The sequence below is a fragment of the Podarcis tiliguerta genome (assembly GCF_965153285.1).
Source record: "Podarcis tiliguerta genome assembly, chromosome: 6".
In the NCBI taxonomy this organism is placed as follows: domain Eukaryota; kingdom Metazoa; phylum Chordata; class Lepidosauria; order Squamata; family Lacertidae; genus Podarcis; species Podarcis tiliguerta.
In genome coordinates this window covers 3,295,624-3,310,062 of record NC_139539.1, presented here as the reverse complement: position 1 = coordinate 3,310,062, position 14,439 = coordinate 3,295,624, and the positions used below count along the sequence as shown (strand labels likewise).

Genomic DNA, 14,439 nt, shown 5'->3' with positions numbered 1-14,439 from the left:
CCCCCAGGATGGAGCCAGAGTGGACCCCCTTGCTGGTCTTCATCCCTCGCTCGCTTCCTCTGCCCAGATGCGCGGAGAACTTCTGTGGGATCCTGTTCTGTGCAGGCACTCATCCAGACCACCCACCCAGAGGAAGGAGGAAGAGGTGGGTGGGCAGAAATAGGAGCCAAGTATTTCTGGTGCATTGAAAAGATACTGGGGATTGCATCATGAATATGTGCATTTGTACATAAGGTGTGTGTGTGTTATTGTTCCCCCAAAATCTCCCCCCCTTCCCCTGGACTTGGGATAATATTAGCATGCCATCAGGCATCAGCCAGGTGACAGGATCCTGGCCAGTAGCTCTGTGGTCTTTTTATGAAGCTTGTTTTATAAATAGAGAAATTGGATAGAGGAGAGCTATTCTTCCTCTCTCAAAACTCTAGAATTAAGGGGTATTCAATGAGGCTGCATGTCGGAGGATTCATAGAATCACAGATTCGTGGAGTTGGAAGGGACCCCGAGGGTCATCTAGTCCAGCCCCCCGCAAGGCAGGAATCTCAACTAGAGCATCCAGGGCAGATGGCCATCCAAGCTCTGCTTGGAAACCTCCAAGGAAGGAGGTTCCGTTCCACAGCCAAATAATTTTTGACAACAGAAGAAGAAGAAGAAGAAGAAGAAGAAGAAGAAGAAGAAGAAGAAGAAGAGGAGGAGGAGGAGTTTGGATTTGATATCCCGCTTTATCACTACCCGAAGGAGTCTCAAAGCGGCTAACATTCTCCTTCCCTTCCTCCCCCACAACAAACACTCTGTGAGGTGAGTGGGGCTGAGAGACTTCAAAGAAGTGTGACTGGCCCAACGTCACCCAGCAGCTGCATGTGGAGGAGCAGGGAAGCGAACCCAGTTCCCCAGATTACGAGACTACCGCTCTCAACCACTACACCACACTGGCTCTCAATAACTGAAAGTTATTCCTGATGTTTGGTCGGAATCTCCTTTCTTGAAGCCATTGGTTCAAGTCCTACCATCTGGAGCCAGAGAGGACATACCTGCAGGTTATTGTTGTTTAGTCGTTTAGTCGTGTCCGCCTCTTCGTGACCCCCTGGACCAGAGCACGCCAGGCCCTCCTGTCTTCCACTGCCTCCCGCAGTTTGGTCAAACTCATGAGGTAGCTTTGCGAAAACTGTCCAACCATCTCGTCTTCTGTCATCCCCTTCTCCTTGTGCCCTCCATCTTTCCCAACATCAGGGTATAGAGTGCTATACAAATTTAATAGATAATAATACTAATAATAATAATAATAAATAACGGACAAGCTTGCTCCATCTTGCATGTGACAGCCCTTAGATATTTGAAGGTGGTTCTCATATCTGCCCTCAGTCTCCTCTTTCCTAGGCTAACCAGACCCATCTCCTTCAACCGTCCCTCATCAGATTTGGTTTCCAGACCGTTGGTCATCTTGGTCTCTCTCCTCTGCACGTTTAAGCTTGTCAATGGAAAGAATGACTTCTTCAGTTGTCTTTTAAAAGTAAAATAGTTGTTTATTGCCTTGACATCTGCTGGGAGGGCGTTCCACAGGGCGGGTGCCACTACCGAGAAGGCCCTCTGCCTGGTTCCCTGTAACCTCATTTCTCGCAGTGAGGGAACCACCAGAAAGCCCTCAGCGCTGGACCTCAGGGTCCGGGCAGAATGATGGGGGTGGAGACGCTCCTTCGGGTATACTGGACCGAGGCCGTTTAGGGCTTTAAAGATCAGCACCAACACTTTGAATTGTGCTCGGAAACGTACTGGGAGCCAATGTAGGTCTTTCAAGACGTGTGCTATATGGTCTTGGTGGCCGCTCTCAGTCACCAGTCTGGCTGCCGCATTCTGGATTAGTTGTAGTTTCCGGGTCACCTTCAAAGGTAGCCCCACATAGAGCGCATTGCAGTGGTCCAAGCGGGAGATAACTAGAGCATGCACCATTCTGGCAAGACAGCCTGCAGGCAGGGAGGGTCTCAGCCTGCGTACCAGATGGAGCTGGTAAACAGTTGGTGACAATCTGGTGGTCACAGAATCATAGAATTGTGTAGCTGGAAGGAATCTCATGAGTCACATAGTCTAATCCCCTGCAATGCAGGAATCACTGCTCAAGGATCCCTGAGAGGCGGCCAGCCATCATGCCAGGGTGGGTGGGTGGGTGGGTGGGTGCATTTGTTTGTTTGTGTACAATCTCCACAACTGCACCTCCTTGTAGGATCCTTGTCAACGAACCCCAGGACGCCCACGTCAGGACAGGGTGGAATTTATATTGCAGCCGTTCTTCCGTGCAACCTTTTCCTTATTTGAACTAATGACATCCGTTCACTTATTTTGGAAAAAGGAGGGGTCCCCTTTGGGAAAGGAGACCTGTTTCCCTGCGCTGGAAGTCCGCTGAGAATCAAACCTATTCCACTGCGCTCCAAGCTCTTTTGGTAGGAGAATAGCCCCGATGGGGGAGTAAAGGTTAGGACCAGCAAAACATCTGGGAATTTGTGTGTGAATGAGAAACCCATCATAGGTTTGTGTGTGAGAGAGAAATCTGCGGTTGGGAACAGACAGAGAGCAAAGCGAATTGAGGACTCATCCAGTAAACTGCTTATTGAGCATTCACCCTGATTTGCTTGTGCAAAGCCTACACAAGAGGTTAGATTATATCTGGCATTTACTGAACATTAGTTGTGATTTGTTTGTGGGCGGGTTGTACAACAATGAGCATTGTCCCTGCTTTCATCCTGACTTGCTTGCGGGATATTTACACAACCTCCCATTAGTCATTCCTACACTCCACACTTTCCAACACATTTCCTTGTCGCTTTCCAAGCCACGAAAAATCCGGGTTCTTTCTTTCTTATTTTTTACAGTTGTGCTAAGGAAGCAGAATGCTTTAATCCACTTTAAATGCGCAAACCTAACGCTCTGGTATGTGACTCCCTGGCAGTCTAGAGGCTTCCTGTAAGCAAAGGATTTCTCTCTCCTTTACCCTCTCCTAGTGGGAAGCGGACTCGTAGACTCATAGGAGCACGTGCTGCTTTCCTGCCCCTGTGCTCTGAGAGACAGTGTGGTACAGTGGTTAGAGTGTCAGGCTAGGACATGGGAGAGAACAGGGTTCGAATCCCCACTCAGCTATGAAGCTCACTGAGTGACCCTGGGCCTATCCCTGCCTCTCAGCCTAAACCTACATCGCAGGGTTGTTGCGGGGGTTTAATGAGGACTAGGACCTTGGGAGCCCTGGGTTCGAATCCTCACACAGTCATGAAGCTCACGGGATGACCTTGGGCCAGTCACTGCCTCTCTGCTTGGCCTACTTTGCAGGGTGGTTGTGGGGAATAAATGAGGAGGAGATTTATGTATGCTGCCTTGAACAACTTGGAGGAAAAATATGGGCTATAAATGCAATTAAATAGATAACTAAATTGTATTTGGGGGCAAATTGTGTGTTTGAGGAAGCAAGTATTTAAAAAGCATTCTCATTGCATTCTCCCTCTATACTCCAAAGCAATTGGGTGGGGTATAAATATATTATTATTATGATTATGATTATGATTATTAATATCCCACTTTCTTCCCAAAATGGCATGTGCAAATTGAAGAGACACAAGCTAAAAACATATACAAAGATAACAGTTTAAAAGTTGATAAACACTAGTATATTTAAAACAATATAAAATACAAGTTCAACCCGGGAACTTGGTGACTTGGTGGTCACCCAGACTGGTGGTCCAGTGTCCTGGGGTTTAGCGTGAAGAAGACCCGGCCTGAGTCTTCCTTGGAGATAAGTGGCCGGAATCAAGAAAGGCAGTTGACTTGGCAGTCATATATATATATAAAATCAGTCAATGGCACCTGATTAGCCCCCTAGTGTCACCTGACTCTCCAGGCCATGGGTCATGTGCCTAACTTAGTGTTGCCTGGTTTGCTGTCTCTGGCCAGCAGAAGCCCAGGTCGTTCATGTCTCTTGGTAGGGCCGGCCCAAGACCTTTCGGCAGCTCAGGTGAACCACAAAATGCTTTCCCTCCACCACCTTGCCAGGGGAAAAGGGGTGAGTGAAGATCTCCACCAGGAACAAGCAAAAAGAGAGATCTCCTTCAGGATCGCCTGCCCCTGTGGAACCTGCCGCCCGAGGCTGTTGTCTCAACTTGCCTCATGGGTGGGCCGGCCCGGTCTCTTCCTTTGCTCACCTCTGATGCCTGTTGTGGCTGAGAAGTAATCGCCTATGCAGCTTCAAAGAGCTTTACATCGGAAGTGCAGGAGCGCTTTTTGAAAGAGCTAACTTCCCCCCATCCTTCTGGACCAGGATCCCTCCCTCATCACTGGCTTCCCACCAGAGTTCTGGACCACGGTCCCTCCCTCAGAGCGGGCTTCCCCCCATCCTTCTGGACTCGGGTCCCTCCCTCAGAACGGGCTTCCTCCCATCCTTCTGGACCAGGGTCCCTCCCTCAGAGCAGGCTTCCTCCCATTCTTCTGGACCAGCGACCTTCCCTCAGAGCTGGCTTCCCCCCAGAGTTCTGGATTCAGGTACTCCCTCAGAGCTGGCTTCCCCCCAGAGTTCTAGACCAGGATTCCTCCCTCATCACTGGCTTCCCCCCAGAGTTCTGGACTCAGGTACTCCCTCAGAGCGGGCGTCCTCCCATCCTTCTGGACCAGGATCCCTCCCTCATCACTGGCTTCCCCCCATCCTTCTGGAACTTTGGGTCCCTCCCTCATCACTGGCTTCCCCCCATGGTTCTGGACTCAGGTCCCTCTCTCAGAGCAGGCTTCCTCCCACCCTTCTGGACCCAGGGCCCTCCCTCAGAGCTGGCTTCCCCCCATCCTTCTGGAATTTTGGGTCTGTCCCTTATCACCGGCTTCCCCCCATGGTTCTGGACCCAGGGCCCTCCCTCAGAGCTGGCTTTGTCCCTCCTTCTGGACCTTGGAGTCCCTCTCTGCCGCTGCCCCTTCCCCCCTACCAGCACAGCCCTGCTCCCCAAAGAGCCGGGGCAGGATTGTGTTCCTTCCCTTTATCTCACGCAGCGTCAGTTCCCTTCCCTGGGAGCAGAGAGGCCGCCGGCAGCTGCGTTCCCAGCCCCGGTTCTGGAGCCTCGGGCGCGGGGCCGGTGGAGGCGCAGGCCGGGTCTGTGGGAACCAGACATCCCTGGGCACAGTTCATCCAGGCTGGCTTCCTCCAGCGCCCCTGGGGACTGTGCGAAGGAGGGGCGCCCAGGCCAAATGTTCCCTGCACAGACGGCTTCTCAGACGCCAGCATGATGTATGTCCCAAAATATTGTTTTCCACTGCCGGCTCAGGCGTGGAGGAGAAGAAGGGAAGAGGGTGCAGAGGGACTGATATCACCAGAACTTGGACCGCAGTCGGGTCCTCGCTCGTCCGAGGACAGATCCAGAAATGTGTGCTGGGACAGGCAGCGGGGAGTGTGTGGGAAGCAGAGAGGAGATGGAGAGGGAGGGAGAAAACCAAAATGCTTGGGCTTAATTTTGTTTTAAAGAATGAAGCGAGTCAAGCAACGTAATGCAATCGAAACGATAGAAGTAAAAATGCAAGGATATTCTGAGTCACAAACACATAAGGAAGAGCCTGTTTGCTGGATCCGGCCAACGGCCCACCTAGTCCAGCATCCTGTTCTCACAAGGCCCAACAGGATAATAATATATATAATAATAATTTACTATTTATACGCCACCCATCTGGCTGAGTTTCCCCAGCCACTCTGGGCAGCTCCCAATCGAGTGTTAAAAACAATACAGCATTAAATATGTCTTTTAAAGATAAGATAGCTGCTTATTTCCTTCACATCTGATGGGAGGGCGTTCCACAGGGTTGGTGCCGCCACCAAGAAGGCTCTCTGTCTGGTTCACTGTAACCTCACTTCTCGCAATGAGGGAACCACCAGAAGGCCCTCGGCACTGGATCTCAGTGTCCGGGCTGAACGATGGGGGTGGAGACGCTCCTTCAGGTATACTGGACCGAGGCCGTTTAGGGCTTTAAAGATCAGCACCAACACTTTGAATTGTGCTCAGAAATGTACCGGGAGCCAATGTAGGTCTTTCAAGACCGGTGTTATGTGGTCTCGGCAGCCACTCCCAGTCACCAGTCTAGCTGCTGCATTCTGGATTAGTTGCAGTTTCCAGGTCACCTTCAAAGGTAGCTCCACATAGAGCGCATTGCAGTAGTCCAAGCAGGAGATAACTATAGCATGCACCACTCTGGAGAGACAGTCTGCGGGCAGGTAGGTTCTCATCCTGCATACCTGATAGAGCTGGTAGACAGCCGCCCTGGACACAGAATTGACCTGCGCCTCCATGGACAGCTGTGAGTCCAAAATGACTCCCAGGCTGTGCACCTGGTCCTTCAGGGGCACAGTTACCCCATTCAGGACCAGGGAGTCCCCTGCACCTGCCTGCCTGCCCCCTGTCCCCCCAAAACCGTACTTCTGTCTTGTCAGGATTCAACCTCAATCTGTTAGCCACCATCCATCCAGGATGACTGTGGGAAGAGGACTGGACAAATTCAGGGAAGAAAGGGCTATCGATGGCTACTGGCCACAGTATCTATGCTCCTAAACTCCAGTTGATGGAACTGGGGAGGGTGAATTCCAGATCAACATGGTTGATGCAGACAGTTGTGTTCAGGTATCTGCTTGTGGCCAAATGCTGTAGCCATGGACGGAAAGCAGCCAAAATGATCAAGGGGATTGGAGCAGCTCCCTTAGAAGTAAAGGTTACAGCCTTTGGGGTGTTCTAGTTTAGTGAAAAAGTGAGTAAGAAATGATTGAAATAAATAGAATGATGGTTGGCTTGGAGGTTTAAAGATTCTCTCAAGGCCAATCTTTTTTTAAAAAAGTAGTATAAACACCAACAACTGTGAAACACTGGCCTGCGAGCACTCCAGTTGGAGAACAGCCTTTACCAAAGGTGTCCTGGGCTTTGAAGACACACAAACTCAGGATGAAAGGGAGAAATGTGCTAAGTGGAAGGCACATTTGGCAAACCCTCATTGTGATCAACTCCTGCCCGGAAACCTATGTCCCCACTGCGGAAGGATGTGTGGGTCCAGAATTGGCGGGCGCCACTACCGAGAAGGCCCTCTGCCTGGTTCCCTGTAACCTCACTTCTCTCAGCGAGGGAACCGCCAGAAGGCCCTCGGCGCTGGACCTCAGTGTCTGGGCTGAACGATGGGGGTGGAGATGCTCCTTCAGGTATACTGGACCGAGGCCGTTTAGGGCTTTCAAGGTCAGCACCAACACTTTGAATTGTGCTCGGAAACGTACTGGGAGCCAGTGCAGGTCTTTCAAGACCGGTGTTATGTGGTCCTGGCGGCCGCTCCCAGTCCCCAGTCTAGCTGCCGGGTTTCCGGGTCACCTTCAAAGGTAGCCCCACATAGAGCGCATTGCAGTAGTCCAAGCGAGAGATAGAGATAGAGACCTATTAGGACAGCAGTTTCCATATAACTGAAGTTCTGTCCCGCAGGAAATGGGAGGGACTAGAACCACACATGGGAATGGCATGGAAGGAGAAGAAAGATGAACATGAGAAGGAAAAGCTTCCTAACTCACAAGCTGCTTTTCAGGGAACAGGTGACCGCAAGCAGGGGGTGGGAAGGGCCTGGAGGTAGGCAGAAGCTGGACACACATTGGTCATGGATGCTGGAGTGGATGACATCCAGAACACCTTAGAAGCACAGAATTATGGAGATGGAAGGGACTCAATCTAGTCTAGCCCCGTGCAATGCAGGAATGAAAGCAACCTCTCTGATTCCGTTTCAGGATTCCCAAAAGGGGCAATAAGACCTGGCTCTTATCGACGTACAGAAACCCTTTCAGCACATAGAAACCTTGCATATATCCCTGAGAAACTGACTCCCACCACCCCCTTCTTGAGAAGCTGGCTCAAGTGTGGCTGGCTTATGTCTCCCCTGTGAGCTTAGCAGCTGAGCCAGGATTTGAACACAGGACTCGCCTGGGCTCAAGGCGGCATCCATGCACACTTGTCGTCGAGACAGTGAACCACGGAGCGTCCCATTCTGCCTGCTCTGAGGCTGGGTGGGTTTTTGCATCCCTGAAGGTTGCAATTCTGAGTCTTTGCTTCCAAGGAGCCCTGTCAAACAAAGGCTTCCTTTCACCCAGGTGATGGACGGGCTCTATCAGGATGGCTGAGGCCCATCTGATACCGCTGAACAAACAGCCCCAGGAAATTAGGGGGCCAATCTCGCTTCCTGCCTTTTGCTCCGAACATCTGGCAGCCAAGATGGGCAACAGGACCGAAAATGCAGCATCTTCTGAGACACTCACTCAATTTGGGGAACTTTTGGTGGGCGTTTTCAGCCCCACCACAGGGGCTTGAACCTCAGGCATTAAGAAGGCAACCTTTCCCCTTGGCACAGGTATAAGCCGTGGAATTGCCATGTCCTGTCAGTGTCTGGAAAGCGAGGGATCGGGGCCAGAGGAGAGAATGCCGCAGCCCTGAAACCTTTCCCCCTGTTGAGCGCTGCACAACTTTGCTTCAAGGCAAGAGTCAGCCTCACACTGTTTACTCCCATTTCCCCGTCACTCTCCTCATTGCAAAAAGCTCAATTTTGGGGGAATTGCATTTGTTAGGGGAGAGCTCCAGATCCACTAACTGTGCAGCCTGGATAGGACAGAATCCCAATAGAAAGGGCACAGTCTGGACATGCCCTTTGCAGTACGCGAAGTGACTGGGAAAGCGTCCAACCTCCCCAGAAGGAATGAATCCAACATCGTCTAAACTCCCTGCAAACAAATCTGGTTGAATGCAGAGTTAACAAGTCATCTGGGAGCACCCTAGATATTTGCACTGGACCAGGGATAGACCTGCCAAAATGCTAAAAAAAAAGGGGGGGCCAGAATCCAGATGTGTGGGTTGCTGCTTTTTCGCAGAGACATCCTTCTCTATTGCTTAAAAACACCAACCCAACATACAGCTCTAAAACTCCTTCAGTCCGGAGTGTGGGCAGATCTCACTGGGGAGCCTTTTTTTTGGGGGGGGGGGTAGTAATTGCTGGCCACTGGCCCAAATACCAACCTATCCCAAGGGGCTGCTCTGCCCTCACCACACACAGAGCGGTGGACCCAAAAGAAAGTGGAATAAGGAGTCAGCCAAGGGTGTGTAAAAGGTTGCAGAATTATCTTTCCATCCTCTGGTGATTTAGAGCATATACGGAGTACTTTCCTTCAAGAAAAGCACTTTTTAGAAACCCCATGAGGCATATTGCAAAGAAAAACTATTCCCTCCCCAATGCAGATAAGGAGACAGAGTTCTTCTGACAGCTAGTGTAGCCATATAATTGTTAAATTGTTGGAACAGGCGTGGAAAAGCGCAGGGTTCAATCTTCAATTTGTCACACGGGTGCGATCTTGGACCAGCTGGCCTTTTTTATGCTAACCTACCTCACAGGGTTGTTGTGAACTAAAGATGGGGGGGGGGAGGACGTATCTGCCACCCTGAGCTCCTTGGAGGAAAGGAGGGATTAGCTGGGATTTAACTGCAATAAATTGTAGCTGTAGGGATGCGGGTGGTGCTGTGGTCTAAACCACAGAGCCTAGGGCTTACCGATCAGAAGGTCGGCGGTTCGAATCCCCGCGACGGAGTGAGCTCCCGTTGCTCAGTCCCTGCTCCTGCCAACCTAGCAGTTTGAAAGCACACCAGCACAAGTAGATAAATAGGTACAGTTCTGGCGGGAAGGTAAACAGCATTTCCGTGCGCTGCTCTGTTTTGCCAGAAGCGGCTTAGTCATGCTGGTCACATGCCCCAGAAACTGTCTGTGGACAAATGCCAGCTCCCTTGGCCCATAGAGCGAGATGAGTGCGCAAACCCAGAGTCGTCCACGACTGGACCTAATGGTCAGGTGTATCTTTACCTCTAACTGCAATAAATAAACAGCATGTGCACAGTGGCTTTTCCCCAATGACATGTAACATTCCTGTTAAATAAGTTGCCACAAGGCAAGGCTACCTATGTGCATGTGCAGAGGGCAGGCTTCTTAAGGGTTCCATCTATAAAATAAAACTCACAGAAAGGAGGAAAACAACACGAAACCACCTAACATCTTCCACAAGCCCTGGTTTCACTTTCTCCTTGGTCAAGGGCAAAATTCTGGCCCCCTGGCAGCCACATCTGGGTCAAAAGGACCCACCAGCAGACCCCTCTGGGCGCAGAGACCTTGGACCACCCCCTACGCTGAGCACATTTGCTTGCTTAGCGAGCTGCGGACCAGAATGCAACGTGGTTAATCAAGGCGAACTCAGAGGATGTTTTGCAAACACCCTTCATGTCCTGGCAAAAACTCACTTCTAAACCCTCCCAGCACAGCCCTGTCCTGCCACAAACCACATGCCCAGATGTGTCCCGACCCCTGCCCCCTCCCCTTTGCCCAGTTCCCACCCCGGCCGACAGAGAAAGCGAATCTGCATAAAGATGTGGGGAGTGCATTTATTCCGCTAACCAATTTTTCCTTCTTAAAAAAGCACAGGTTGCACCCGCCTGCTGAGAGCTGCCGTTGCTGTTTTTATCCGGACGGGACGAAAGCGTTGCCACTCGGAAGCTGGAGGGCTCTGCTAATTTAGAGTCTCTTCTTCGCTCTGCCAGCCAGGAGTCAATAACTTACATGGGGGGTCGAGCCCTGGTTCCCCGGTGGGGGACGGGACGCAAGTGCTGTCTGGTCCTGAAACACGCCCCCAGCACCCCTCCATCACTCAAAGAAGAACATCCCAGGGGTCCTGTAGAGACAGTGGGGGAGCCCCAGCTGGTACCCACTGCCCCCTTGGAGGGAGAAGGGCCCCCCACCCCAGGCTTCCGGCTCTCCTTGAAGTGGCATGAAGGAAGCTGGCTGGCTGGCAGCTGAGGACCCAGTGGCCACGGTGGCTGTCAAAAGGTGTTCCAAGGCTGTGCTGCAGCCACCATGCTCGTTGACACAGAAGTTCAGGGCCTGCAGGCGGCACTGGTAGTTCCCGCTCAGGGAATCGGCTCCCGAGTAGCCCAGGGAGCCGAAGACGGGCAAGACAGCAGGCTTGGCATAGGCCTCGCCTTCCATAGGCGACGGCTGGCGGCTGCAGGCCTGAGCACCCTTGCTAGTGCCCAGGAAAGTTGGGGCCAGCTGCCCGAAAACCTTCCCATCCTGCCCGCATTTGGGAGGCCCCAGAGATGGTTTGGGGCTGCCCTGAAGGGGCTCCTTAGCCTCTGTGGGTGCCTGCGCCATCCTGTCACCTGCTTGGGCAAGAGGGCTGGCTTGCATGCCCTCCAGGGCTGGCTCCTTCGCCTGGGAGCAGTCCAGCAGGGCTTGGTAGCAGGCCTGTCGGTCGTACGGGTGAAGTTTGGGCGCCGGCTGCGGCGGAGCAAGGCACGGCTGCCTTGGTGGGTAGCTCTTGGTGCAGGCCAGGCCTCCGGAGCCCAGGTGCTCCTGGCAAGCAAGGGCCGGGGCACCGGGGCTTCGGCCTCCAACGACGGGCACCTCTAAGGGCAGTGTTTTCTCTTGGCAGGAACCCTGGAGCAGGCCCACAGCAGCCGGCGAAGGACCGGAACAACTTTCTACTTTGATGGCTTTCTCCACGAACAGCGGGCATCTGGCCAGCGGCTTCCTGTGGCCCTCAGCGCCCCTCTTGCGGGTGAAGCGGCGTCTCCGCCGCAGGAAGCTGCCGTTCTCGAACATGTTGTGGCAGTCAGGGTCCAGGGTCCAGAAGTTGCCCTTGCCAGGTTTCTTGTCGTCCCGAGGCACCTTGACGAAGCACTCGTTGAGAGACAAGTTGTGGCGGATGCTGTTCTGCCAGCCCTGCTTGTTCTCCCGGTAGTAGCCGAAACGCGCCGTGATGTAGCGGTAAATGCCGTTGAGGGTGATCCTCTTCTCCGGCGTGCTCTGGATGGCCATGGTGATGAGGGCAATGTAGCTGTACGGTGGCTTGGTCCCTTCCGGGGCCAGCGGCAAACGGGACCCCTGGAACGGCTCTGGGGCTGCGAACCTGCCGAAGCCCATGGCCAGCTGGCTGGCTTCTCCTCCTCCTCCTCCAGCCTCGCAGAGGGGAGGCAGGCTGGACCGGGAAGCAGCAGCCGGATGGAGATATTCCAGCTGCATCTCCACTCTCTCTCCTCCAAGCAGCCGCGAGTCCTGGGGAGACTGCTGTCCTCTGACTTGGTTTGAAACTCTGCTGCGGTCCAGCCTCTGTCCCGCATGGAAAAGCAGAGCCCAGCGGCTCCACCTCCTGCCCACAGGGACCCAGAGGAGGGGCTGAGAGCAGCTCCTGCTCCTTCGCAAGCCGGCCAGCCTCTGAGCATCATCGCCTCCTCCGCGCAAGAGGAAATGCCACCTCAAAGCCTTTCCCAGACGCAGCTGGCGGGAGGCAAGGATGGAGGTGGTGAAGGCAGCCTGGAAGCTGCAGCTAGGTCGTTTTGGGTTGTTTCAATAGTCAAAGGAGAGTTTATGAACTAGAAGGCAGCAGCCCAGGACCAGGCAGCAGGGCAAGACTGGCGCTACCCCATAAATGTTTGGTGTCAGCGACTACATCTGGGCCTGGATGGGTAATTACTGCTCTTCCTTTCCCCTGACAACTAGAACTTTGTGGGCATCCTGTGAAGCTAAGTGCTGGAAGATTCAAGACAGATGAAAGGAAGGAATTATTCTCCACGCAGCACATAGTTAAACTATGGAACTCCCCCCCACAAGAGGCAGAAATGGCCACCAACTTGGAAAGCAGATTAGACAAGCTATCAATAGCTAAAAGCCAAGGTGGTGATGCTCTGCCAGTGTGGTATAGTGGTTAAGAGCAGTGGACTTGTAATCTGGTGAACCAGGTTCGATTCCCTGCTCTTCCACATGCAGCTGCTGGGTGACCTTGGGCTAGCCACACTTCTCTGAAGTCTCTCAGCCTCACAGAGTGTTTGTTGTGGGGGAGGAAGGGAAAAGGAGAATGTTAGCCGCTTTGAGACTCCTTAGGGTAGTGATAAAGCGGGATATCAAATCCAAAACTCTTTTCTTCCGCCTGCAGTTGGGAGGCAGCAATGCTTCTGAAAACCAGTTTCTGGAAACTGCAGGAGGCGAGAGGGCTCTTGGGCTTGATTCCTCCTATGTAGGTTTGCCTAGAAGTCCCACTGAGGTCAGCGGGTCTTACTCTCGACTGAGACCCTCCCTGCCTGCACACCTGTCTCACCAGAGTGGCGCATGCTCTGATTATCTCCCGCTTGGACTACTGCAATGCACTCTACGTGGGGCTACCTTTGAAGGTGAATCAGGAACTACAGCTAACCCAGAATGCGGCAGCTAGACTGGTGACTGGGAGCGGACGCCGAGACCATATAACACCGGTCCTGAAAGACACACATTGGCTCCCAGTACGTTTCTGAGCACAATTCAAAGAGTTGGTACTGACCTTGAAAGCCCTAAATGGCCTCATCCCACCCCCATCGTTCAGCCTGGACCCTGAGGTCCAGCTCCGAGGGCCTTTTGACAATTCCATCACTGCGTTGTTTTATATTCTGCCGGAAGCTGCTCAGAGTGGATGGGGCAACTCAGTCACACAAGTGGGGTACAAGTAATAAATCATCATCATTGGAGCCAACTCCTAGCAGTTGAGGTCCCTTTGCCCCCAATAAAATATTTGAGGGTGCTGAGCCCCACCCCAGTTGATGGGCATTGCCATATAAATGGGTTGTGTGTGTCATGTCTTGTGATCAATTATGCGGGGTGAGGCTTACCTGTTCCTCCCAAATATTTTATTCAAGTTGGCACCCCTAATAAGAAGTCTCTAGGATTGAAGCCTGAACAAACCTAGACAGCATCTTAAAAAGCAGAGACATCTTCTTGCCAACAACAGTCCGTATAGTTAAAGCTATGGTTTTCCCAGTAGTGATGTACGGAAGTGAGAGCTGGACCATAAAGAAGGCTGATCGCCGAAGAATTGATGCTTTTGAATTCTGGTGCTGGAGGAGACTCCTGAGAGTCCCATGGACTGCAAGAAGATGAAACCTCTCCATTCTGAAGGAAATCAGCCCTGAGTGCTCAGTGGAAGGACAGATCCTGAAGCTGAGGCTCCAAGACTTGGGCCACCTCATGAGAAGAGAAGACTCCCTGGAGAAGACCCTGATGTTGGGAAAGATGGAGGGCACAAGGAGAAGGGGATGACAGTGGACGAGATGGTGGGACAGTGTTCTCGAAGCTACCACATGAGTTTGACCAAACTGCGGGAGGCAGTGGAAGACAGGAGGGCCTGGCGTGCTCTGGTCCATGGGGGCATGAAGAGGCGGACACAACTAAACAACAACAACAGGATTGCAGCCTGAATTAAGTGACCACTTGCGGCCTTTCCAGTGGCACCCCAGAACCCACTGCCTCATAAGAATGTTAAGAGCCCAGCTGCTGGAACAGTCAGTGGCCATTTAACCCAGCATCCAGGCACTGGTATTCAGGGGCATAGTGCCCAAACCAGCCATCATGGCTAGCAGC

General features: G+C 52.5%; 1 protein-coding gene across 1 annotated transcript; it reads right to left on the bottom strand.

Moving 5' to 3' along the window:
- Positions 1-10,415: 10,415 nt before the first annotated feature.
- On the bottom strand, positions 10,416-13,122 carry FOXS1 (forkhead box S1). Its single transcript, XM_083447521.1, has one exon. The coding sequence runs from the start codon at positions 12,073-12,075 to the stop codon at positions 10,699-10,701; it is 1,377 nt and encodes a 458-aa protein (XP_083303647.1). The 5' UTR covers positions 12,076-13,122; the 3' UTR covers positions 10,416-10,698.
- Positions 13,123-14,439: the final 1,317 nt, after the last annotated feature.

What these genes read in the sequence shown, in the direction of transcription:
- FOXS1 (XM_083447521.1), bottom strand. Translation starts at nt 12,075, where the DNA reads ATGCAGCTGGAATATCTCCATCCGGCTGCTGCTTCCCGGTCCAGCCTG.